Raw genomic sequence first — 26,377 nt, 5'->3', positions numbered from 1 at the left:
CTACCCAGCGGGGACAGAGAAATCCTTAACGGCCCACACATAAAGATCTTGGAGAAGAAAAAAAGCCCAACAAATGAATATTGCTAATAGTGCTAAATAATGGTGTGATGCAAGGTTCCCATGGACATGAACGTGCGGGGTTCCTATGGATGTGCGTGCGGGGTTGACACGTGGTTCCCATGGATGGCGTACGAGAGACTCATGGATGATGCATTGATGAAGTGAAAAACCCATTAGGCAAGGAGGAGTAAGTAGGACTTGTTCATGGCCCATAGAGAGGTCTTGAAGCCCACAGAGAGGCAGAGACTCACACGTGAGGGGGAGATTGTTGGGTTACACGTGTGAGTGAAGTCCCACATTGAATAAAGATGAGAAGAATGAGTGGTTAATATAACATAATTGAGCACATACCCATTGGGCTTAGGCCTTTTGGGTTAAAGTGTGTCTCTATATGTTATATTAATTACTCAAGGAAGCTCCCCAAGGTGTTTATCTCCCCAACAAAAACAACCATGTGATTCTTCCCCATCAATAAAAAGAAATGATTTCTTATCAATTTCTAAATTTACGAGTCCCTTATAGTGACGAAACCTACTTCTTATCAATTTCTAAATTTAAAGAGTCTGCATAGTTATGAAACCTACAAATCTACAATAATTTACTTGTATTGGTTAGGAAGACTCTGTGTATAATACAATAGAAATGAATGTATAGATTTTGGTTGAAACTTTATTTTACATCTTATTTCTCTTGCTATATGTGGTTTGAGGGTTGTCCAACATATGTTGAAGTTCATCTTGAGGAGGAGTTAGCCACCAGTAGTGTAATTGTGAAAATTAAAAATGAATTGTAATATTCAAATGTGCTTCCTATGTTATTGGGAGACTCATAGAATATCTCTTTTTAATTTGTCAAAAGTTTTGTAACTCAATTATTTAGTTAACACCTCTTAGTGTGCCTTTGTTCACACTTTTAGAGCCCAAAACGCGCGTTTCCAACCCCAAAATCTAAAATGTGTGTTTGGTAAATTATTGACATTGCGCGTTATCAAAAAGCAGCTTTTCCAAATACAAAGACTATCGCGTTTTGAAAATGGATCTTGGAGCTGCTTTGCCGAAAACGCAAATAAGTTTGAAATGTTATTGTTGGTCATTTTTAGCATTATCCCTAAACTACCCTTATTTTTATTTTGAAATCCCAAATTTACCAAGATCTCTATATATATATATATATAAAAAAAAAAAAAAAATACCGTCATGAAGAAGAAGAACTGTTGCAGGCTTCTTCTTCTACTGCTTGATTCTTCTTCAATTCCAACATAAACCCATAAACCCACTATTGCTGCAGACGTATTCTTTTGCAGTTGCGGCTTCTTCTTCCCTCATTTTTATTTTTATTTTTTATTTTTGTAATATATTTCTTTCTTCTTGTCTTTTGGGTGAAGAAGAAGAATTGTATTTTGGGTGAGGAAGAAGACCTAATGAAGAGACAAGATGGTGAGTGGAGGAAAAGAAAAGATATGAAGGGAATAGGGGAAGAACGGGTGGATGAGAAAAAAAGTGAAGGAAAAAATAAATAAATAAAGGTATGAGTGGGACATGTGTATATCATGTAAAGAAATGTACTAAATAAAAATTACAATTGTGTTAAAACACAACAAATTTTAACAACAATTAAGGTATCAAATTTTTCATATGTCAAAATAAAATTAAATAAATTAATAAAATATTAGACTAGGATTGACCATAACTAAAAACAAAGAGTATTGTAAAAATATTGTGACATTTTGTTATATTTCTAAACTTTTTAAATTAGTACTATTTTTCTTTAGAAAAAAAAATAGTGCTTGTAAGGATCAGATTTGAGTCCTTAGCCCTAACGATGGATGGATCTAGGCCCAAAAAGCCCAAAATAATGAATTTGTAGAGAGTGTTGGAAAACTGGGTTAAAATGAGTTGGACAACAAATAAAGTGAACTCAATTGACAAGAACAGGAAAGTAGATTGAATTAATCCAAAGAAAATCGTTTTCGACACGATTCGAGAAAGTTAGTTCTTATGTATTTCTTACAAGTTTGATTACAAGAGAGGAATACTGTAGCAATCAAGAACCAACTTTGTAATCAAACTTGTAAAAAATACATAAGAACTGACTTTCTCGGACCGTGTCAAGGATGATTTTCTTTGAATTAATTCAATCTACTTTCCTGTTCTTGTCAATTAAGTTCACTTTATTTGTTGTCCAACTCATTTTAACCCAGTTTTCCAACCCATTCTCTACAAATTCATTATTTTGGACTTTTTGAGCCTAGGTCCATCCATCGTCTGGGCTAGGGACTCAAATCTGATCCTTACAGTGCTATTGACAGAATATTTTTATAACAATTTTATAATAAAGTTTACATAGTAAGTTGTTATTGGTTCTCATCTAGACCTATTAGTGACATTTTTTTTTCCTACCATTAACAACTTGTCATATAGACTTTATTGTGAAAATATTGTGTCCATAACTTGCATTAAGAGAGAAATTAAAACAAAAAATTCTCTTTATATCTATCTTGTCATTTTTGGTAATTTACAACTCAAATTGCCACTTTTATAAGTATTAGCCCAACACTTAGCTTTTTTCAAAAGCACTTTTTGATAATTTTACCAAACACCATGCTTTTTATTTTTTTATTTTTTTTATTTTTTTATTTTAAATCCCAATTTCATACCACACTTTTTAAAACTGCTACTTTTTCAAAAAGCACTGTAGGGGTGTCAGGGCCTTGAGCCCATATTTATGTATATATTGGGCCAGGGGCCCAATTCGAGGACATTAAATGATCCGAGGATGGGTAAAAACTTTCGTGAGGAACTGTGTTAGTAAGTGAAGAGGTGAAATATGGTTACAATCGTCCAGAAGGGTGGTTTGAGGGAGAATTCCTCCTCAGCTGAGCAGAGTCGAGGTCAGAGGATGTGGACTGCCATCAAAAGTAACACTAGATCGTTCCATGAGTGAGGATAAGTATCAGGAAGGAACATAATAGAGAATGGTCATGAAATAACTCAAGGGAAGGCTGCTACCACCGTATTAAATGCTCTGCAGCTAACTCTCCAGCTGCATTGATGAGGAAGTACCTGAACAGTAACTTTCAGCCTTACAGCTACTACCTAAAAACTTTAGGAAGGTGCTGATGGGACAAGGATTAACACCTACAATATGATCTACACGTGGAAGGTGGAGACGAAAAGGGGAGATAGTATAAAATGGAAAAGGGACTCTGAGAAAAAGGGATCGAGAAATCAAGAGAGAAATATTGTAGCAATCAGGAACCAAATTTGTAATCAAACTTGAGAGAAATATATAAGAACTAATCTCCTTGGACTGTGCCGAGGACGATTTTCTTTAGTTTAAACTTGTCTATCTTCATTTTCTTGTCATTTGAACCCACTTTATTTGTTGTCCAGCTCATTTTGGCCCAGTTTTCCAACCCACTCTCCACAAATTCATTGTTTTGAGCTTTTTGGGCCTGAGTCCATCCATCTTTTGGGCTAGGGACTCAAATCCGATCCTTACAAGCATAATTTGAAAAAGCTGAACCAAACTCATCCTTAGTATCTTTAATAAAAACATCTAGGGTTCAAATTCCCAAAGTAACGTTATTATTGTTATTTTTTTCATATAATAGTACTCAATTAAATATTCCGAATTGTCTCTAATATCTACAAACTCTCGCCTTTTTCTCCCTTTTATCTCTTATTTACAAGGAGACCCAAAACATTGTATATGTATAAAAACTATAGTGAAGAGAATTGAAGAGGAGTCTCATATAGCCTTTGAACTCTGTGGACGTAGGCACATTGTCGAACCACTTTAAATTCCATCTTTTTCCTTTCGCATGATATTTTACATTCGTGTTCTATTTATAAGATATTTTTCCATATGCAAAGGGTATTGTGTTTTGAACCATATATGAAGGTATTCTTTCATGGTATTAGTGACTAATAACTTTGGTCCAGAATGCAATTAAAAAGGCCTGACCTTAGGGCAACATCAGAAAGCAAGTGAAGAAGATATATCGTTTACCAAAAGAAAAAAAGAAAAAAAAAAAAAAAAGAAGAAGAAGAAGAAGATATATCACTAGCAGGACTGTAAAACCCATTACGCAAGGAATCTAACGCATTGCGAGGGTAGTGTGTACTTGAAGTCGATCTTATTTTGTCTTGATATCAAACAAAGTTGATGGAGGACCCTTCATTTTATGCATCAAGACAGTGCTCTCATTATCAATTACTTGCTGATAAGCAATGAACCAAGCCTCTCTTTCTATGATGTCGAAACTATAAAAGCAAAAAAAACCAATTAGATGCTCCTGTATCTGTATGGGACTTGTGGTCACCATGCTTTCATATGTGTCCACATGAGATTGAGTAGGCATCCTCATCAACTCAGATATTATTTTGTTTTTGTGTTGAATTGAAGAGCTGAGATTGTGATAGTGATGGAATATTGGGAATTAACCTCATCATATCGACACCGCATGCGCTATAAGACTTGTGGATAGCACACGGCCTTTCAAACCATGAATAGTTGAGCATATTGGAATTGTCTTTTGCTATGAAAGAGTTTGTTCTGTAAGATCTATGGAGAAAAATTCAAGCTAACTCTTTTTTTTTTTTTTTTTTATTTATTTAAATGGGGTCTTAACTCTTAAGTGTAGACTTATCTAGTGTATTACTAGGATCTTGATGCTATCATCGTGGACACAACATATTTGTTGAAGAACCACTACTCGAACCAATTAATTTTTACCGAGCATTAAGTAAAGTAATACGAGAACTCCTACCACTAAACCAAAACTCATGGTAGCTCAAGATAACTCATTTAGGAATGTAAAAGCAGCCGTCTTTAATTTAATTGCTTTTTTTTTTTTTTTGAATTTATTTTAATTGCTTTTGATATGGTTTATTATCTTAGTTCTTACCAATATTCCCATCGCCAATCTTGAAAAATATCGTAAGCATTGGAATATTAAAAAGTGTGCCACATCCAGATAATATTGCTATATTCAGGATCATCACCATGTCAACCAATTGTAGTGGCTGTGAATGATAATATGGTTGAGGATTCTTTGGCTTCATGTAGAACCCTTGATGCGATGTCAACCAAGTGTTGTGTGCACGCTTTTTTCTTTCTTTCTTAAAGGTAATTAAGCTCACCTAAAAGATCTTAAAGTCTTAAAGTCCTATTCTAGCCTCAAAATTTAATCCTGAGGTATCATAAATGCACAACAACAGAAAAATAAAAAATATGGACCATCAAATGGTCAATTCTGGTTCTTTTTTTAGCATATACATACTTTCCTTTTCTTCCTTCTTATAGCCAAGTTACCAAAATACTATTTTTAAACTAGCAGTGCAATCAATCCATTATTCACGTAAGAGCTTTCCATAAAAAAAAAAAAAAAAAATATATATATATATATATATATATATATATATAACAACAACAACAACAAAGCCAAAATGACAACATATTTAAAAATATAATGACTTTAATAAAAATTACAAACCAAAATATACCAAAAAGATGTGTTTCAAGCTAACATTTTCTTATGGGCAAATCGATAAATAAATTTTATTGAATACCTTTATATTCAATGGGAAAGAAAAAAGAGATGACACTTTTTAATTAGACAAGAGTCTCTTTCCCTTTAACAAAAATGCTTGGGTTGAACCATAACAACTTTTTTTTTTCCCCATAATTTGATAGTTGGGGTGGGAGAATTTGAAACTTAGATGTCTAAGTTAGAAATACAAAGTGAAGTCAATTAAACTACAAGACCCTTGACGAACTATTACAACTTAAATGTGAAAAAGAGAAACAAAAACCAAAAGTGCTTGTACAATTTTATCTACTAATCGATTGCTTAATGTCATTCATTAAAAAAAATTCCAGTTTTGTTAGACAACATTGTTCTGGCTTGATGAAAGGATTTGATTGGAATGAAATTTTAGGAAATATTTTGTATATTATATTGTTTGAGAGATTAGTAAGAAAACAGAAAATGATTAAATCCATAATCTATAATGTTTGACTTTTAATTGAATTCATGATATTTTGCCATATAAACTTTTCAGTACTCACAATTTTAAACGTTAATATTCTTATAAATACTATTAATAATTACTATAATTACCAAATTTGACATTTAATATTTTCTGTAGGGTTAAGGGCCCAACTCATATATTGGGCCTTAGGCTTTGGCCGAGAGCGTGGTGATCCAGGGACAAATAAATGGTAGTGGCTGGGTCAAGCTTAGAATCTCATGAGTGAGGTACGAATGGAAAGGTGATCCGAGGAGGAATATCTCCTCGGTTAAGCTAAATACAGCTCACGTGTGTATCCTAATAAACAAGGTAACCTTCCAGGAAATTCCAATGATAGGGACGTGCCTCATAAATGTATAAGAAGGATGGGAACTCAAAAATATCTAAGGAAAAGTTGCTACTACCGCATTGAATGCTCTGTAGCTAATTCTCTGGCTGTATTAATGAGGAAGTGATCTCTAAACAGTACTTTTTCAGCCTTACAACCACCCCCAAAGACTTTTGGAGGAGGCTGATGGGACAAGGATCAATATAAGCCATCAATTGTCCACGTGTAGGGTAAAGATGAAAGAAGAGACATAGTATAAAGGAGAGTGGAGACCCCAAAGGAAAGGGGTGGGAAAAGGAGAAAAAGAACTGTAGCAATCAAAATTGTATTAGTAATCTGTTCAATTGATTTATATTAGAACTTACCTCCTCGGACCATGTTGAGAGTGAATTTATTTGGATCAATCCTTCTTGCTTTTGTTTGATTATCTTTCAAACTCATTCTATCCGTTGTCCAACTCATTAGGGCCTAGTTTTCTAACCCATTCTCTATAAATTTATTGTACTTGGCTCACTAGGCCAATATCCCTTTACATTTTGGGTTTGAGTTTCAAAACGTGTCCCCACATTTTCTATACAAACACAATAATTTTTTATTTATTTATAAATATACAAACATAATTATAATATACGTCTATCAAAAAAAAAATTATCATAATTATCAAATTTTATATGTATATACCATATAAAAGACTAAAAGAAAAAAAAAAATTTCAAAGATAAAATAAAATTTTATTAAAATTTTTTTAATGCTTTACACGGTTCCTAACTAGTAAGTATATAATATTCTTCAAAACTTTGTAAAACGATTCATTCCTCATTAATTGTATGAGATTACACTTTTATTGAAACACAAAAATAATATATGATAGACAAAATAATAAAATGACATATTCATTTGCTCATTTTATGTATTCCATTCATTTCTTAGCTTCCTAACATGTTATAAACCTTCCTATAATTCTTTTTTTTTTTTTTAATCTTTCTTTAAATAAATAAAAAATTGATAAAATAAAAATAAAAACAAAAACAAAAACCATGAAGGCTCCTTGCCCATATCTCTAAAACTCTTTTCACAAATAAATGGCGACAATTCTATTCTATTCAACCCGAAAGCGATTCCCAAACCTCAATCATTCACTCTCTCTAAATACACCACTCTCCATTCGCATAATCACCACCACAAGCCCGATACTATGGCCACAGACGCCTCCCCGAAATTTCGGACCGTCCCGAAATCCCCAGAATTCCACACCGAAATATCGGTTTCACCACCAACCCACGACGGCCTCGAGTTCTGGCAATTCATGATCGCCGGTTCCATCGCCGGCATGGTCGAGCATATGGCTATGTTCCCAGTTGACACACTGAAAACTCGGATGCAAGCCATTGGTGCCGGTGGGTCATTTCCGGTTCAACATATCGGAGTCCGACAAGCTCTTGGCTCCATTTTGAAGCTCGAAGGCCTTGCCGGACTCTACCGGGGTATCGGGGCAATGGGTCTCGGTGCAGGACCGGCACACGCAGTGTATTTTTCGGTCTACGAGTGGTGCAAAGAGGTGTTATCGGATGAGAATCGGAATAACTCGGCTGCACATGCAGTTTCGGGTGTTTTCGCCACTGTTGCTAGTGATGCTGTGATCACACCAATGGATGTGGTGAAGCAGAGGTTACAGCTGAAGAGTAGTCCTTATAAGGGTGTGGTTGATTGTGTGAAGAGGGTGTTGACGGAGGAAGGTTTTGGAGCTTTCTACGCGTCGTACCGGACTACGGTGGTGATGAACGCGCCGTTTACGGCGGTTCATTTCGCGACGTATGAGGCGGCGAAAAAAGGGTTGGTGGAGATTTCGCCGGAAAGTGCTGAAGATGAGAGGTTGGTAGTTCATGCCACGGCAGGTGCTGCTGCTGGAGCTTTGGCTGCTGCTGTTACAACCCCACTTGATGTTGTCAAAACTCAGTTGCAGTGCCAGGTATATTCATAACCATTAGTATGCACTTTGTAGTTTGTACACACAACGTTTAGCATTTCAAGCATGATATTCACTTTTTTTTTAATTGATATCTATATTTTAAAAAGTGAAATAAGTAATATGCACGGACGATGTGTGAATCAATACCCTATAGATAATTTGTTCCGACATACATCTTATGTTTTTTTCTCCTAAACTTACGTATTGAAAACTTTTTAGAGTAATTGACTAATCATTGGTTAAGTGTAATATCATGTTCCGTATCTTCGAATAATTACATAGGAAAATTTAGAACCTTATGTTATAAATGACAATTAAACCTTAAAACCACTAAACTAACCCCTTAAGGTTCCACGTAATATGTGCTTGTTTTCTTGTATAAGCTAACTATTATTTTTATTTTGGTTCTCATTTTCTTGGCTTCAAAGCCTAATCTAATGGTCCAATTGTTCCCTTAATGTTACCTTGATTATGTGAATATAGACTGCAAAAACGATACACATGCCCCAAATCCCAAATATTAGTTATAATATCATATTTCAATTGTGATTAATCTCATATAGTTTAATTGACACATCTCCATGCACTAAATGTTTGAGGATCTAGGAGGAAAATGGTTCGAATTGAAAGGTTAGCTATCTCAAAAAAAAAAAAAAAAAATAAAATAAAATAAAATAAGGCTATGATATAGATGTGAGTCATGACTCATGTGAGATAAGGGTAGAATTTTATGTCAAGTTGGTTTTGTATTCACCCCTAGATGATGTTGCAGTAATTATAGAGCACTGACCGACTTATATTCTAGTTAGTGGGTTTGTAGATCCCTTTCCAACAAGTTACCACTTTTTTAAAAGCGAGAAAGGTGATGGGGTGGCCAACAATGTTCAAATAATTGTCTCATGATAACTTATCCATTGGTTTTTCGATAAGATTTTGTCCATCAATACCGATATGTCCAAGTTCTTAAACTAAAATGCATTATCAAGTATACCTATAAAAAAAATGCATTATCAAGTACTGCCAAACAACTGACACTTTTCTTTCATGGTAAAGGGGTGGAGAGTTTATAAATTCAAGATTCACTAGATGTATTGTTTATCAATAAAAAAAATTATCAAATACTAATGGTCCGTTTGGATTGAGGGAGAATACAGTAGAGTTGGCTCAAAATTAGTTTATTTTCAACCAACTTTACTCTACTTCCCTCCACTCTTATTTCCTCCCCCTCAATCCAAACAGGGCCTAAGAGAGAGAGAGAGAGAGAGAGAGAGAGAGCTTGTGTTCAGTTTTTCAAATGCAAGGTTAGATCCCTGGAACAAACTTAGCTCAGGCAGCATACATAGATAAATTTTTAGTCAGGTGAATTAGGCTCTCTCCCATTGCATTCAACAAGGCTCTGTGACATGCTGTCTTTGCCAATATAAATTTCTTTCCCAAATCTCAAGTCTCAACTTACATTTTCACTTTTCTAAATATGTCTTGTTGCACCTTGCATGTTCTAATTGATCTGTGCTGGCTGTAGTAGTTCTTGTCTTGTTCATTCACGAGCATTTTACTTGACTTTTTCTTGGGGGTGGATAAGATTTGATATGCATATCATACCGTTATTGATTCTCAAGGTCCTCTTCTGATTGCACAGGGCGTCTGTGGTTGTGATAGATTTTCTAATTGTTCGATTAGGGATGTTATAAACAGCATTGTTAGAAAGGATGGATATCATGGGCTTATGAGAGGTTGGGTCCCCAGGATGCTCTTCCATGCACCTGCTGCTGCAATCTGCTGGTCTACTTATGAAGCATCAAAAAGCTTTTTTCAACAACCCAATAAGTACTAATTATGTGGGTGGGGAGGCAAAATCACTGTAATATCTGCAGACAGCTCTATGAGGTGATTACCTGAAAGAAATTGCTCCACCTGTATATAGCTAGTGTATTTTGACTTGCACATAAGCATAAAAGTATACTGGTGCATAGAACTCCCACTTTTACGGGTCTTAAGAGGTGATTGAGTTACACGTCATCAATTACTCAAACCCAGCTATTGTTCATATTGGTGGTGCTGGGATATTCACAAAAGTGATTGGTTACATATGTATATATATGCTACAGATTGTTGGGCCCAGATGAAACACTTTTTATATCATGTATCATTCAAGGAAGGAATACTGGTTACTGTATTTTCCAATTGTATATTTGGCTCTTTGCCATCAGATGTGGAACTTCTAAACCATATTGCCCCAGTGATGCCGTTAATTTTGGAGGTTGACATGTTGTTGGGTCATATTGGGTATCATGTACTTTTTAATTCTACCTGGAATTTTATGAATGTAGAAAGTTCCACTATTTTTAATTCTAGTTTACTTTTTCAATTGATTATGATATTATTGTTATTGTTTCCTTCTAAAGCGTTTTTCATGGAAAATAATTTTTTTTTGTATATGACATGAGAAGATATCTAATGCATCTAGTATATATAGCATCCCTCTCAAAACTTGTAGGTTCCATATAATTGTGGGGTTCACTTGTTATGAGAGAAATGCTACATATGTCGAATGCATAAGATAATTATTGTTAAGATACGGTAATCCCACTAATCACAATATTTTTATTGAAATATGTTAGGAGAAGTAGAAAAAACAATTATCATCAAGATAAGATTTGGACTGCTTAAGGAATCATAAAAGTTTTTATTATTGAATAACAAATTTAGTTTCAAGTCTCCCTTGTAACAAAAGAGAAGCCTATTGGTGTCTATTCAGCAAAGTAGAATGAAACGCATTGTTTCTAGAATTAGCATACATTGATTCCAACTCATAAGCACGGTTCTTTGTTTTCCAAATTAGTGGGTAAAATGATAGTTCCCTCGAATAGATGTTAGTTCTAAATTCTAATTCTGAAATGTAGGAAACTACCACTTTCTTTTCTCATTTTTTTTCCAATTGAAAATCCTCCAAATTGTATACAAATACAACGGAATTTACTGTCTTAGGGGAAAAAGAATGGCCAAATTTACATAGTGTTGTCCCTAAACTTTTGTTATATTGTGAGTTTCTGATAATATACTGTAGCTATTGAAGCAATTCCCAATAGGTAACGTTCAATATGGGTCAAGCATCGGCGGAGAGTAAAAGAATCAAGAACAGCATAATTCGAAGAGAATCTACCAATCTATCCAGTATATTCTAGTTCAATATCTCTCTCAAGAAGCACCAGTGGTCTAGTGGTAGAATAGTACCCTGCCACGGTACAGACCCGGGTTCGATTCCCGGCTGGTGCAACGTATTTTTTACTTTTTTGGCAAATTTTAACGATCAACTGCAATTTGGAATATGGGTTATCCTCGACCATCTATGTCCACAGGATTCATTTGTTTTTGTTTTGTTTTTAATAAGAGTAAAGAGTTTTGAGCTAGACATATATCTGTAAACTTGATTCCAGACTGAGCTACTCTACAAGTTAAATGAATAAAATAATTTTAGTCAATATTTCCAAATGGATAGGATTAACTCCTATGGTGTAACCTTTATTTTCTTTTGCAATATACTTATATAATAATATATTATAAAATTTGTTAATTAAATAGTGCATATGTTAGAAATAATTTTTTATTTTTATAAGTTTTATGTAATGGAACATATAATATGTCTTGCAATATGTTTTACATTCAACAACAATACAATAAATGTTACACTTTAATTTTTAGTTATTACTAGTCACAAACCCACGCAAATATGATATGATTATTTTTTATTGGATAATTATTGAATTAATATATTAGATTGTATATTTTTAAAAATTCAATATGTGTTATTTGAAGTTATGTTTTAAATTAGAAGTTTTTTGTAGTGTAACAAAATATATTTTGTAGTAAGATATTATATATAGTGAGATATGTATGAAAACACAATGCAATAATTTTATTTTATTTTAAAAAAAAATTGATAGTGTGAGAACTATCAGACCAAGTTGTAACTATGTATAGTTGTATACTTTGTTTATTATTATACAAATATATGCAATTTAACTCTTATAGATATATTTTTCTTTAAATCATTAGATCCACGTCTCTATCTTCCTCACAATTGAAACTAAGTGAAAAAGTAAATAAAGATAACTATGCAATAGATCATTATCAATAAATCATATATCATAAAGTGGAAATATAAAATAAAATAAAATGCAAAAAGAAAAAGTTCCTTAATTATCTATACATAAAAACATTAATAGCTTAATGATGCTATAAAGTAAATTATATTTTATCTTATTTTATTTTTGGCATTTTCAATAAAGATGATCAACTAAGCAAAGTAAAAGCTTACCAAAAAAGTTCATATTAACTAAAAATTTGATGGTGGAGATGCTAATTATTTGTAATAAAATTACCAAAATAAAAATAACAAATAGATTTGAGAAAAACACATAAAATTTCTAAAAGTAATTTTACCAAACACATGGGATGCAACCATACAAAATTACTACACTAAATATTTTTTGACTTTTTTGATACTCTACAAATAAAAAAACTTTATTCACTTTTTGTCACAGTATAGACTATAGAGCATTTACAAAATAACAAAAAGTCAAGGAATTTATAGCAAAAGACTTTCTATACAAAGTTCTAGTAGAAGGGAGAATAATTAACCCCCCCCCGGGGTTTCTTCAAGACAAAAGGGATTATAAAAGACCATACATCATTTGTCTACCCTTTCCTCTTTCTCAAATTCACATTACCAAAGAAGAATATGAAGCTAAAAACATTGTAAACATATCTCTATTCTATAGAAGGTCATTGGTAGGCACATTCAAATTTGTAACCATGTATATTTTGTTTTGATATAAACTCAAATTTCTATTTTTTAAAAAATAATACGTATTAACATTTGTAATGAATATTAAACATGTGCATATATCCACTAAAATGATAATGAATTTCAATTTTAACAATTACTTGAAATTAGAAAGAAGAAAATAAAAAGTTGAAATCAATTTAGGTAGCTAAATAATCAAATATTTGCATTTAAAACAAATGAATAGTAACATGTTGAATAGTAATGGAGTGCATTAATAGGTTTGTCCATTAACTATATTTAATTATTTTATATAAAATAAAATACAAAAATCATAAAGAAAAATGTTTTTTTTTGTTTTTTTTTTAAATATGACGTGGATGATGAGGTGACTCAACAAGAGTACAACAACATTAAATTCTATGTCTCAGCTTTTAGATATATATAGATATAGATTATATGAATTTTTAATGCTAGTATGCTAGTCCACCAATGGACCCAAGAGGAAAACTAGAAGAAAAAGAATATAAAAATAAATAAATAAATAAATAAGTCCAAATTACAATTAGATAGTTAGGGAACTCGAAGAAGGCTGGTGGAGGAGCTGTGATCAAATGTAGTAATGGGGATTGGATTGCGTGTTGCTTAAGGAAACTTGGGAACACGTCTTGTATATTGGCTGAGTTGTGGGCGCTTAGAGATGGGCTTCTTTTGGCAAAACAGCTTAGTTTAGATAATATTTGTGTGGATATAGATGCTGAATATCTTGTTTATTTGCTTGCTAATACTTTTGTGATTAACCTTAGTCTTGAACCTTTATTATCCGATTGTAGGAACCTAATGAAGACGTTCCTTAACTGTATTGTGACGCATGTTTTTAGGGAGGTGAATAGGAGTGCTGATAAATTAGCTAAGTTAGGGGTTGATCTGCATTCAGACCACCTTATTTTGTATAACCCACCGCCTGTGGTGGAAGATCTCCTAGCTAGTGATAAAGCTGGTCATTTTTGTAATAGACATGTGGTGCCTTAGTTGTATAATACTTGCATGGTTTATCCCAAAAAAAAAAAAAAAAACAATTAGAATAGTCACAAGTCACAAAAAAATAAAATGAAAAAATCTTGTTACACGGCCGATATGTACACTCTTTGAAATCATGTTTTCAATATACGATTTCAGTTGTGGCCGTGTGTGTATAGTGCAAATGCATTAACAAGTGTAATAATCACTACCCAAACCAAAATATGTTAGTCAAATGTAGTTCGTGCTGTTCATCGGGTTCAAGTTCATATTGGTGGCAGTCTTGCAGGGGTTGAAAAGACCATCACCTTTCACCTAGTGCTTAAAAGAAATGCTACCCCCTCTCTGCTTTGACCTATTCTGAATTGGCCTTATCTCACAGAATAAAAACGCAAAAAGAAAACATAAAATACATTTTACGCAATAAAAAAATATCCACTGCATCACAGCCATTCAACTTCCACAGGAGGAAACATTTATGGTTTGATTCAACCGGTCTTCGTCCTTACAATGAAGGAGGCATGAAATACAGCCACAGCATATGAACATATTACCACACAAGCATGTTCTGCTTTAGAACTTATCTATAGTTACACCATCTCTAAGAACCTCATAAGCCTCTCTACTCCTGCTTTTCTTCATACCGGCTGTGAAATGTAGCTTTGATCCATCAGATGAAATAGCGGTCACTTTTACCCATATCATCACCTTTGTCTTAATCCCATCTACGTCTGTTAGCTTTCCTTTTTCCAGATACCCGGAAACGATGGTGGAAAAACGCAACACAGATGAGTCTTTGTAGCCCACTTCACAGACCGCTGGTATGTAGACTATAAGCTTCCCTGTTGCTTCAGTGAACTCATAGTTTGTGGCGTCACGAGGGAAGATCCCTACAGCCATGTCATACTCCTTTAGCAGTTCTGGCAATGGCTTTTGCATTTTTCCTGCACAGAAAATATTGACAACAGGTTAGAGGAATGTATGGCAATGTTAAATGCAGAGTGGGTTTTAGGAAGTAAAAATTATGTTTTATAAAGTCCCTAGCACAGCAGTGAAGAATGCATTCACATATATCCTAAATCCTAATCTTACCTCCTGAATTTCATCAATGTCAAATCTGATATCACACTGCTCTTCTTTGATGTTCTAAAAACATTAGAATTACCAAGAGAGGGAATCTAGTTTGTCTACGGAGACTTAAAAGAATTAGAGAATATGAAAGCCTTGGCTTAGACACAAAATAAATCATGTTGTAAGTGACAACTCAAACACCAATCTCCATCACTGAACAAATTGTATACCAATATGCCAGTGTTCTAGTAACTTAATTTGTAGCAAAATCAACAATATTCACAGAGTTAATTCTATAAATAAGAAAAGTATATATCTTTTACATACAAAGGAATAAAAGAGTGCAAATGATGTACAGAGCACAAACCTTTGAGTTTATTAACCAACCATTTTGTACCTCCTTCAATACTGGTCGACAGAGACTGATGGCAGTAGAAAAAATGTCAGTAAGAAGTATACCTCAAATAAATCAAGCAACAACAGTAGTGTGCAAAATAAGAAGCTGTATGTGCTTGGCCATGTCTTAACATGCATCATTGGTGCATGTAAACAAATCTTTTTTCAAACTAATCCAGTTAAACATTTTACCAAAGTTGATGCTGGCATCACCCATGGATATGAAATTGTGTTTAACTGAAACTTTTTTTCATCAGTATGTTTAATTGAAACTTAGAAATAAAAGCTTAGATTGAACTGAGAGAGACACAGAAAGATTGAAGCTCAACCTTGGTTCATGGAAACTTCTGCATCTTTTACTTCTCATGTTTGGTGTATTATAGTCATTCTCTATTATTTTCACATAATGATTTATTTTTTAATTTCTCGAGAAAACAAGCAATGATCATATCCAGAATGAATTTCATATATAGAAACAAAGCTGTATTTGTCTATATGAAAATGAAAAAGAATTAAACACATTGCATTCCTAAGCACATGGATGCATCTGACTGGGACCTTCATCAGCCAATGGTGCACCGAGAAGATCACCAGAGCACTGCTCGTAAAACAATATAATACGAAAGGCAACGATAAAATTAGAGTGATTCATTCACTTCATTTCAGTCCCACACCTAATTTCGAAACTTTTGCCAAGTGGTACACGAAGGAGAAGCACATTGCACAACAAAACAAGGAAAGAAACCCCGGGATCCTAACTACTATGTAAATGTAAACACTCATTTACAAACCCCCCACAACTAATGCCTCATCCAACACCCCATTGCTACAAGTAAACACCTGTAGACATTAGATTAAAATCCTCTTGTGTTCTTAGGGTAACTCAAGAACATGACGTTCTTGAAATCCTAGCCATCTCTGTCGTGAAATGAGTGGATCAGATTTTGCCGCATCATCAGCATTTAAACAAACATTGACTAACACCGCCTTGGTATCTATTACAGCCAACGTGGCAAAATCCAATCAACTCATTTCACAATGAATGGAATGGAATCTTAATCCAATTTTTATTTCCTTATTTATTTAAAAATTTAATGCATAAAAATTATAATTTTTTTTATTATTAAAAAAAATACCCATCTTCCAGCAATATTACATAAATATAAAAATTGACCTAAATGTTAGAAACATGTAGCTAGACTGAACAATTTGTGCATAGAGGTTACCAAAAATGTGATAAATCACATTGATCTACAAATTTAGGTTATTTGAATTACTATCCCATAAATTAAAATCTAGTGTTAAGTATCAAATTCAAACTACCAAACCATTTCCCTATACAGAAATCATTAAAAACCCTAATTTAATTAACATTTCTTAAAGCAGATCGATATTATAACAGAAATTTAAAACAAAATCACAAATTCAATTCATAGAGAGAGAGAGAGAGAGAGCTCACGTTGATATCATCACCGACGGAGTTGATCTCCTTGTTAGCTCTCTGGCTGAACCAGTACGAGCCGACCTTGTTCAATATCTGATCCATAGCGTTGATTTGAGCTGCTTGATTTTTCTGATCTCTCTCTCTCTCCTCTCTTTTTTCGCTTAAGAGGGAAGGAAAATTTCTAGAGAGAGAGAGAGGTCGTGTCGTTGTATTCTCTGTGCGGACTGGTCAGAAATTATCACCGCTTGTTTTTCTCTTCCAAATGATGAATGTCTTGGCCAATCATATAATGCCACGTCGAAATTGTCCTTTTTTTTTCTATTTATCCAACACGAATTTTTTTTTTCCATAATAAAACTAACTCAATTATTTATTTATTTTTTTGGATGAATAAACTAACTCAATTATTACAACAAGGGAGAGAAAGAGGATATAATTTTTGGTGCGACTCTTATCTACTTAATGATAATAATAATAATAATAATTTTATGATGATGATGTTTTGTTTTGTTTTTATTGTTGTCTTAAATAAATTTTAGTATACAATTTTTATTTGATTTTTATAATGATTGAATTAATATGATATGTTGTAATTAGGGAATAAAAAAAATAGTTAAATGACAAGTCGGTATAAAAGCAACTTAACAGCAACTTAGCATTATAATGTAGATTTTTAAGTATCTCAACATAAAGTCTATTGTCCTCAAATAAAATATCTAAGTTCATATCTTATTTATATTTAAAAAAAATCCATTTATAATTTCTTTAAAAAAAAAAACAAACGATTTAAGTGTCTTGATTTGAAGATGAAGCAATCATATGAAATTAATGTCATAGGTTCAATTTATATCATATGTATTAAAAAAAAATTTAATTAACACATCTATTGAAAAAAAAAATGCTCTTCTCCTTTTGATATTGATGCATTTCATAGTTTAGATTAATTATTACGAATAAAAAATGTGATATTCATAACACATCATTTATAATTTTAAATGACATGAAAACTCGATAAATAAAATCTTAATTATGAAATGAATTCTCTCATTTTCGTGGACACCCAATAAATAAAATCTTAATTATAAAATGAACTCGCTTATTTTTCAGTGAAATTGAAAGGAATCTTGTTCTATCTCAATAAGGAGTTCAAGCATTAGTCCAGAGGTTTTAACACCCTCTATGGTGTGTGATGTTTGAGATTCAAAGTTTTGAACCCCGCTTCCTCCCTTTACTTATTTACCAAAAAAAAAAACACCTTTTAACATTTTAATAAGTAGTGAAAAAGTGGTGTTCTTAAGATTAATTTTGCTTCTCTCTCTTAATTTAATTAACTAGAGAAAAAGTAGAGGATGATAAGCTCTATAAACAATATTCAAAACCATCCAAAAGGAGCATTTCATTTTTTGTATTGGTATCTTATAAGGCTTTTCTTTTTTAGTTAATATATATAAATATATATATATATATATATTAACAAAAACTTTGGTTTGGTTAAAAGCTAGTGGTTTGTAATGAAAGACGTTCAAACACAGCTTTGAAAAAGAGAGAATCGTCCATTATCAAATGCGAAAGACATTGAAAGTTTCAAACAAACAATATTTTCGTGATGGAACTAAAAGAAGGTTCCTAGAAGAAAATGTCACGTTTTTTTTTTCTATTCCCTATTATATATATTGGTCTGAAAAAAGCACGGTTGTTTGGTATTAGATTCTTCCTAGAATTCATATCTATATTCTCAAAACAAAGACAAAACAAAAAAAAAACAAAAAAAAAGAAAAGAAAAGAAGAAGAGAGTTATTTCTTTCATAGTTTGTGAATTCCAGGCCTGAGTTCTCTTCCACAGGATTGAGATTTTAATTAGTAGGTAAAATGCCTTAATTTATGTAATCCAATGTATGTTGTGGTTCTAATAAAGCTTAACAACACGCGTGTGTTTTAGAAAGTAGAACAAAGAAGAGAGAGAAATAGAGGAAGAACATTTTTTTTTAGGACATCAATGTTTCCTCTTATCCATTAAGTGACAACTCAATAAATTATATTATGCACATAATCATGTGATATGTTAAATAATTTAATAAATCATGTGGTTTATATAATAGTTAACAGTTAACACACATGGATTATTATTTTGAGAAAAAATCTATCCTTTTATTTAAGCCATCCATTCTTTCTTTTTTTTAGTAAATCCGGATAGTATTAACAGAATCAACAACAACAAAATTCAGAAAACTACTTACCTACACTTCCGATAATACAAACCTACAGTGTCATAAAACAAAAGCAAACATAAGTCCATTCTTTGCTTAAACTGCCTTCCCGTGCTTGCATGAGAGGTCATTTCATTGGTCAGTGTCCATATATTCATAATCATATATGGGAAAGAAATTAAAGAAAACAACCAGTACGGTTTTGGAATCTTAGCCATATATACCAAACAACCTATATACAACTGTATCGACTAGAGGAGAGGACTCTAAGATCAGTTTCTATGGTCCAAGAATACGACACTGTCCAGTAATATCTGGGGAAGCATCTGAGTCCATTGAATCAAAGGCATGCATATATATCTGCACATTGCCACAGTCATTGGATAACGTAATGTATAGTGTTCGCTGAATCACTAGGTAGTTGGTACAGGAGCATCAGCATATATATTTTACTCTCTTTTTTACTTTTTTGAGTTTCTCTTGAGCCACTAAAGCATATATGCCTTTCTAGCTAGCTAGCTTAATGCATTTGATTGGGTTATGTACTTCAATGCTTGAATATAGCAAAGTGCCAAAGAGAACGTCTATCCGAAATATCAATGTTAGTGTCTTCAACGTATCTATATTATTGTACTTTCCGTATTACTGTACTATAGTATATAAATACCCCTTTTGTACAGTTTAAGAGTGCAATACAGAATAAAATATTGATTTTTGATTACATGATATCAGAGTTAAGATTATGAATGAGACCCTGCTCTCTTTTGCATTCCTTTTATCTTTTCTAGTGTTCTACTTTAATAGCGTCTTCCTCCAATAACAATGCATTTACTACTGGTTTAGCATGGTTTGTACGTTTTTTTTTGGTTGGTAAATCAGAATAGCATTAACGAACAAAATCAACAACAATAAAATTCGATGACTACACCTTTCATAATATAGACCCATATTATTATAAAACAAAAGCCAATATAAGTCTACAGACGGACTATTAAAATACATTATATCTTGATCTAGAGCTGGACCTTTTCTGGCCGAGGTATTAGCACACTTGTTTGTTTCATAAAAACAATGACTCATCTTCACTTAAGGAATCTAATTAATGAGAGTCCTGCAATCCAAGATAAGAGAAATATGATATAAACTGCTACTATTCTCCTCAGCTATCCAACCAAACACAATTTTAACGTCTAATTCAATTTCCACTACCTCTAAATTCAAATTTGTATACATTATAAACCCTTCCCTTAGAGCCTATAGCTCTACATCAACACTGATAAAGATCCCAATAGATCGAGTGAAGTCTTTTTATCCAAGCCCCATTATGGTCTCAGATAAGGCCCCCTCCACTAGCCAAACCCAAATTGCCTAAAGAGGACCCATCCGTATTCAACTTTAACCCATCTAATTTCAGCTTTATTCCACCTTTAATCAGTCTAGTTCGAGCGGTACAGAACATAAACTCACTTGCCACAAGCCCACAACCCAAATCTCCCTGCATAGAAATAAAGTGGTGTTTAAGAACTCTCCTCTAAACCGAGAGCTATGGTTTGTATGTATTAGATGTTAACCTTCCGAATCTCTTCGTGAGACTACTTATTAATCACATAACTTGAAAGATCTGACGTCCGAGCTACAAAATGTTGTGAAACTTATCCTAAAATTCCTTCACATGTGCAGCCAAAGTGTTCTGTCAAACTAGCCCGCACTCTAGTACGCTACCACTTGTCGCTAGCTAGCTATAGGATTAGGAGCACTCACGAGCCATGCCGGCCCCTCTTATCGTCTCCACATGCATGCCTCACAAGTTTTCCCATTCCAATAACCCGGGAAATGATCTCATCCAATTTCTTCCTATATTTAGACGAAGGTACTGACACATTTTTAAAATTAGAGGGAATTGGAGGGATAACGCCTCACCACATACTTTATGCCAAATGTCAAATCTGAAACCAACCAAGTACATTACCCATGCCATATCTTTTACCATGTAATGTGCTACACGTCACCAGCCGTGCAACGACGCAATAATAGAGTTTTCACTTCGCAATATTTTATTATTTTTTATATAGTTGTGCGCATGATTAATTGAATTGGAACCCATTGCATAATTAAATTTACTAATCAAGTTGGTTAATGGACTTAAAATAAATCAATTGGGTTTTAAATTCACTTTCACTATATAGCGTACCTCAATATTGTAATTTATCTACTTATGCTTTAGCTATGTCTCTAATAATAGGTTAAGGTCTATGTTTGGTTAGATAAAATATTCCCTAATGATATTGTTACTCATGTACTTTCTGATATTCAGTAATTTTAATAAAACTATCGTTTACAATTTTTTTTTTTTTTTTTTAACTATATATCGTATCAAGGTTTAATATTTTTTTTAGAGTTTCCAACTAACTCTATCATGAAATACTTATAATCATATTTATTCATTACGAAATACATGAATTGAACCAACTACTCACTTTCTTTACATTTTGTAATGGATGTGAAATTTACACAAGCATTCACATAAAACCAAAAAAAAAATGTATCTTTTACTACCTTTTTTATCCTTTTCACATAAGCAGATACTATCTTAATACTTTCTTGTCCTTCTTTAATTTTAACTGCATCAAACCTTTGTACGAGCTTTTCTCCTATAGGGCAATAGGCAATTTCGTTAAGATTTTTACCTCGTAATTTTCCATTATACGATTTATGAAAATGACACCCTGCCGTCACAACCCAGAGCTAGAAAGCTTAGCATCGGGTTCATATATAGATGCACGTCTTTTGAATTTCACCCTATGTCGTTGTCTGATGAAACTGAAATGATTCCCACGTTGTTTCTCATCTTATATATTGAAAACACAATAGCTATCCATAAATTTGATACCAACCCCACGAGTTGAAACACAAACAAAGAAACAGAAAATCATGAAAATGATCTAAACTCTTGCTAAAAGTAGCTTACTATTTTTTTTTTTTGAGAGGAAAAGTAGCTTACTATTGGAGATTACCTTTGGGTATAAGAAATCCTAATTGTTAATTAACAAGAAAGACATTATAAAATATTGCTAACAATCCAAAAGCGGCGGGCAAGTTGCATGATTGTTTAAGGTTTTTTTGAAGTACAACTTGATTATTTAAGGTTTGCTCTATGGAAGACCTTGAATTGGTTTTGTTAATTCCCCACTATGGTCATAGATTTTTAAAATGTCAAGTGGAAGGAAGCCGGTGACAATAAGGAGTTTTAAAAAAGAGAGAGAATCAAATCTAGCTGAAAGCAGTGGGTGAAGTTTCAAGGTAAAAAAATAAAATAAAATAAATAAAGAAAAGAAATAGAAAAAAATTATCGAGTGGGTAAAACTTTGGAAATACGTGACATAGACAGGATAAATGTCTAAAGATTATTACCTTTTGGTCTCAAATGTCCGTTCTTGTATAGTTTATTGGCTTTACAATTACAATTGTGTGAAACTCACATACAGTTAAAAGGAGGATGCATATTTTTTATGGATAAGATATCTTCTAAGTGCATTATAGCATTGAACGGAAGTCTTATCTTAAACTTTCAAAAGTTTTAAAAGTATCGTTAATGATGTATTATTTTTTTTCATTATTCTTTTTCCTATTTATAATTATGAATTATTGTAATTAGAGTAGTATCATTTTCATTTGTGTCCACTACAAATGTGAATTTGAAGGAGTACTCATACATCAAGGAAGTCATGCATGAACATTCTGATGGCTCCATCAACGTCCATATCATCCAGGTATACATCAGTAGGACCCAGACCTCAGACTGCAAGCATGAATTATGCCCATGTTGTGCATCATGTGCTACAGGGTTTGAGGGTCCAAGTTTTTTAGCCCTGACCCTCAGTGCTTGGACCAGGAAAAAGTGAGTCACGTTAAAGCTAGCGAAGGGTTATAAATTAAAGAAAGCAAATTGTTATAGAAACACGGCTGATTTGGCGGGGCATGGAAGTAAGAGTAAACGCTGGCTAACTTTTCACAGAACAAATTAATTAAATAAAATGTATAGAAAAGAAAGGGAATTGGTCCAATTTTTCTTCCTTCAATTCAGTCTAACCATAATAAAATGAGTGTAAATCCTTATCTTAATGCTTCTCTAGCAACTTGATCGCCCATTTGCAAATCTTTTTGGTAGCGGGTGAGCCATATGTGCCTTTTTGTGCTCCAAATTACCAATGTACCATTTCACTTGGAATGGATGGGAAATTGGGAATGAGATTGCGGGGGTAACAAATGACACAAAGATCCTTCCAACTTGTACAAGCAAGTCTTTTTGATAAATCTAGATGTGATTTTTTTCACAATAAATTTCACAATTATTAAATTAATAGACTATAAGTGAACAGTGATGGACACAACTAATATTTCATAAGCTCATCAATTTTTCTTCATCACTCACAGTCGATCAATTAGACAATTGTGAAATTTGTTGCGAAAAAAGTTACGTCGGTTGCACCTCACAAAGCAAGATAACCGTGGGGGTGGGTTTTTAGTTTTTACAATTGGACCCTACACCAATACAGACTTAACAATCACGTTCGCTCCTGACTAATTCGTTATTCCTCAATTGCGTTTCATTTTCATCTCATGATCAAAGTTAGATTTGACTGGTTTTTCAGTCATATGATGGGTAGAAGAAAAACGAATGCGTAAGAGAGAGAGAGAGAGAGAGAGAAGGAAATAGTTCTATCTTTGGACATGGGATAAAAACAGATACATGATATGGAAAGATGAGAAATACACATGCTAAAGCAACATTTACATTCCAAAACAATTCAGTACATGCATTCGTCCCTTGTGTGAGATATGAGACATTATTACTTACATGCAATGTACTACTCCTCCCTCATAACTAAAGGTAGGTTTTGCGTGTGAGATTTATAGGTGTGTGATTTTTTTTTTTTTTTTTTTAAGAAATAATTACAACATGCTGCTAACTCTACAACTTTAACCCTTTCCCTCCTAGACCCTCAAGCATTTTGTACATGAGGAGATGTCAATTCAACTATAAGGCCTTTGGCATAGGTGTGTGATTTGATCACTCTAATGAGGGGAGAGTATAACACATTAGATGTACTGTACTGAACAATGTCACTTAAGATAAAATAATTACATTTTTTATTAAAAAACATTCAAAACTATAAACTTCTACATTTTCATGTCAATTTATCTTATATAATTATAATCATGCTAAAGCAACATTTACATTCCAAAACAATATAGTACATGCATTCAATCCTTTGTGTGTTAGATATGAGACATTATTAGGTACATGCAATGTACTACTCCTCCCTCATAACTAAAAGAAGGTTTTGTGTGTGGGATTTATAGGTGTGTGATCTAATAACTCTAATGTTAGAGGAGAGTATAAATATAATACATTAGGTTTACTGAATAACGTCACTTAAGATAAAATAATTACTTTTTTTATATTAAAAAAATATTTGAAACTATAAACTACTACATTTTCATGTCAATTTATCTTATATAATTACAATCACCGGTGGAATGGTATATATATGTATGATAATCTTAAAACCATGATTACACAGCATTACAAAACTATTAAGAAAAGATATGTTCTAACATCGAAATATTTGAAAGATATTACTTATTAATTTTGAGAATTTCTTCTCATTATTTTTACTAGTGTGTAACCCCGTGCATATGTATAATAAATTTAAAAACAATCACTATTATATAAATATATATATATATATATATTGTGTATATATATATTTATATATTGTTTGCTTATTGATTATGAATTCAAAAATAAATTGAAATTAACATTTAGAATAATAAACGTAAAAATAGAATTAGTCATGCCAAGACAAGATTTCCTAAGGGACCAATCCCTTCACCAAAATAACTTGGAAAAGAGTTTGACAAAGACCATCTTGTTAAGACGTGTAACTTTGTTAGCATTCCTATACACCCAATTAAACTCCAGCCGGTCAAATCTTGCATATAACAATCTGACTTCAACAACAAAATTAACAGTTCTCTAGTGCACTAATTTGGATCTATTGGTCACTATCTCAACTCAAATTTTGGAATTACCCTCAATTAGCACATTCTAAAGCTACTTTTGACCTGCTAATTCCACTGCCCACAAAAAAGCTTTGGCTTCCACTTGAATAGGAACCTTAGCATTCACTTTTTTTGAGAAGGTGAATAAGCCACACTATAAGCCACATTTCATAGGTGCATGTAGGAGCTATGCTTCATACATGATTCTGATATCAAGTTCAACATGACATAAAATGACCATGAATGACAACATTCAAGAGAAAAAGTTTTGTCTTAAAAAATTTAAAACTCAAAGCTTGCCTTGAACTATGGACAATGAGAATGCCTCAAGAGTCAAGGTTAAGTTATGTACATTTGATTTGCGAAGCTTAAGGTTAAAGATACAATTATCAAATGACATGCACCCACTATTATCCTATAGCTCTCAAATCAAACTTTAAAGTATCTTCTCTCTCAACCATGGCATTCATCCACTGTTATACTATGCTATATGATTCTCATATGAAATATTTCCAGATTCATCCATATGTGAATCTTCCAAACCAAAATTTGCTCACGAATTAAGACAAATAAATAGCTTTCGTTGAGAGCTTTCATTTGTTCCACTATATTTTCTACTATATGATACCATTGTTTCTAGCAATGCTTAACTTCATTAAAAGTCACACATAACTAAGCATATACTCTAAAGAGCATTAAAAACTATGAAAAAAAAAAAAAAAAAAACCTATTATAAAAGCTCGTAAACTAAACAAATTTCTTTAAAAATGGCCACAATTTATAATTTTCTTATTTTTTTGGTTTGTTTGTTTTTGGATATGATCTTTTCAAAGATAAGTAACAAAACTCATATGGAATGCTATATTTTAGCTATTGATGAATATTTACCGCTTTTGAGTGCCATCCCCCATATTGGATCTAAGTAAATACTATATCTCTATATTTACCTATTGAGAAACTAAATATATTTTAAATTTTTAATCGATAAATCTAAT

General features: G+C 32.7%; 2 protein-coding genes and 1 non-coding gene across 3 annotated transcripts; 2 read left to right on the top strand and 1 right to left on the bottom strand.

Annotated features, from left to right (window-relative positions):
• Positions 1-7,447: 7,447 nt before the first annotated feature.
• On the top strand, positions 7,448-10,746 carry LOC115952982 (mitoferrin-like). The gene is made up of 2 exons (XM_031070379.1): positions 7,448-8,392; positions 10,032-10,746. Exons 1-2 carry the CDS (start codon positions 7,619-7,621, stop codon positions 10,224-10,226), a joined length of 969 nt encoding a protein of 322 aa, XP_030926239.1. The 5' UTR covers positions 7,448-7,618; the 3' UTR covers positions 10,227-10,746.
• An 851-nt stretch (positions 10,747-11,597) lies between these two features.
• On the top strand, positions 11,598-11,668 carry TRNAG-GCC. The gene has a single exon. It is a non-coding gene; the product is annotated as a tRNA-Gly (tRNA).
• Positions 11,669-14,584: 2,916 nt separating this feature from the next.
• LOC115952983 (uncharacterized protein At5g01610-like) lies at positions 14,585-17,357 on the bottom strand. Its single transcript, XM_031070380.1, has 3 exons — positions 17,125-17,357; positions 15,637-15,691; positions 14,585-15,142 (listed from the first exon to the last, which is right to left on the bottom strand). The coding sequence occupies exons 1-3, from the start codon at positions 17,209-17,211 to the stop codon at positions 14,772-14,774; spliced, it is 513 nt and encodes a 170-aa protein (XP_030926240.1). The 5' UTR covers positions 17,212-17,357; the 3' UTR covers positions 14,585-14,771.
• Positions 17,358-26,377: the final 9,020 nt, after the last annotated feature.

The sequence above is a fragment of the Quercus lobata genome, chromosome 7 (genome assembly GCF_001633185.2).
Source record: "Quercus lobata isolate SW786 chromosome 7, ValleyOak3.0 Primary Assembly, whole genome shotgun sequence".
Lineage (NCBI taxonomy): Eukaryota > Viridiplantae > Streptophyta > Magnoliopsida > Fagales > Fagaceae > Quercus > Quercus lobata.
This window is presented reverse-complemented; position numbering and strand designations above follow the sequence as displayed.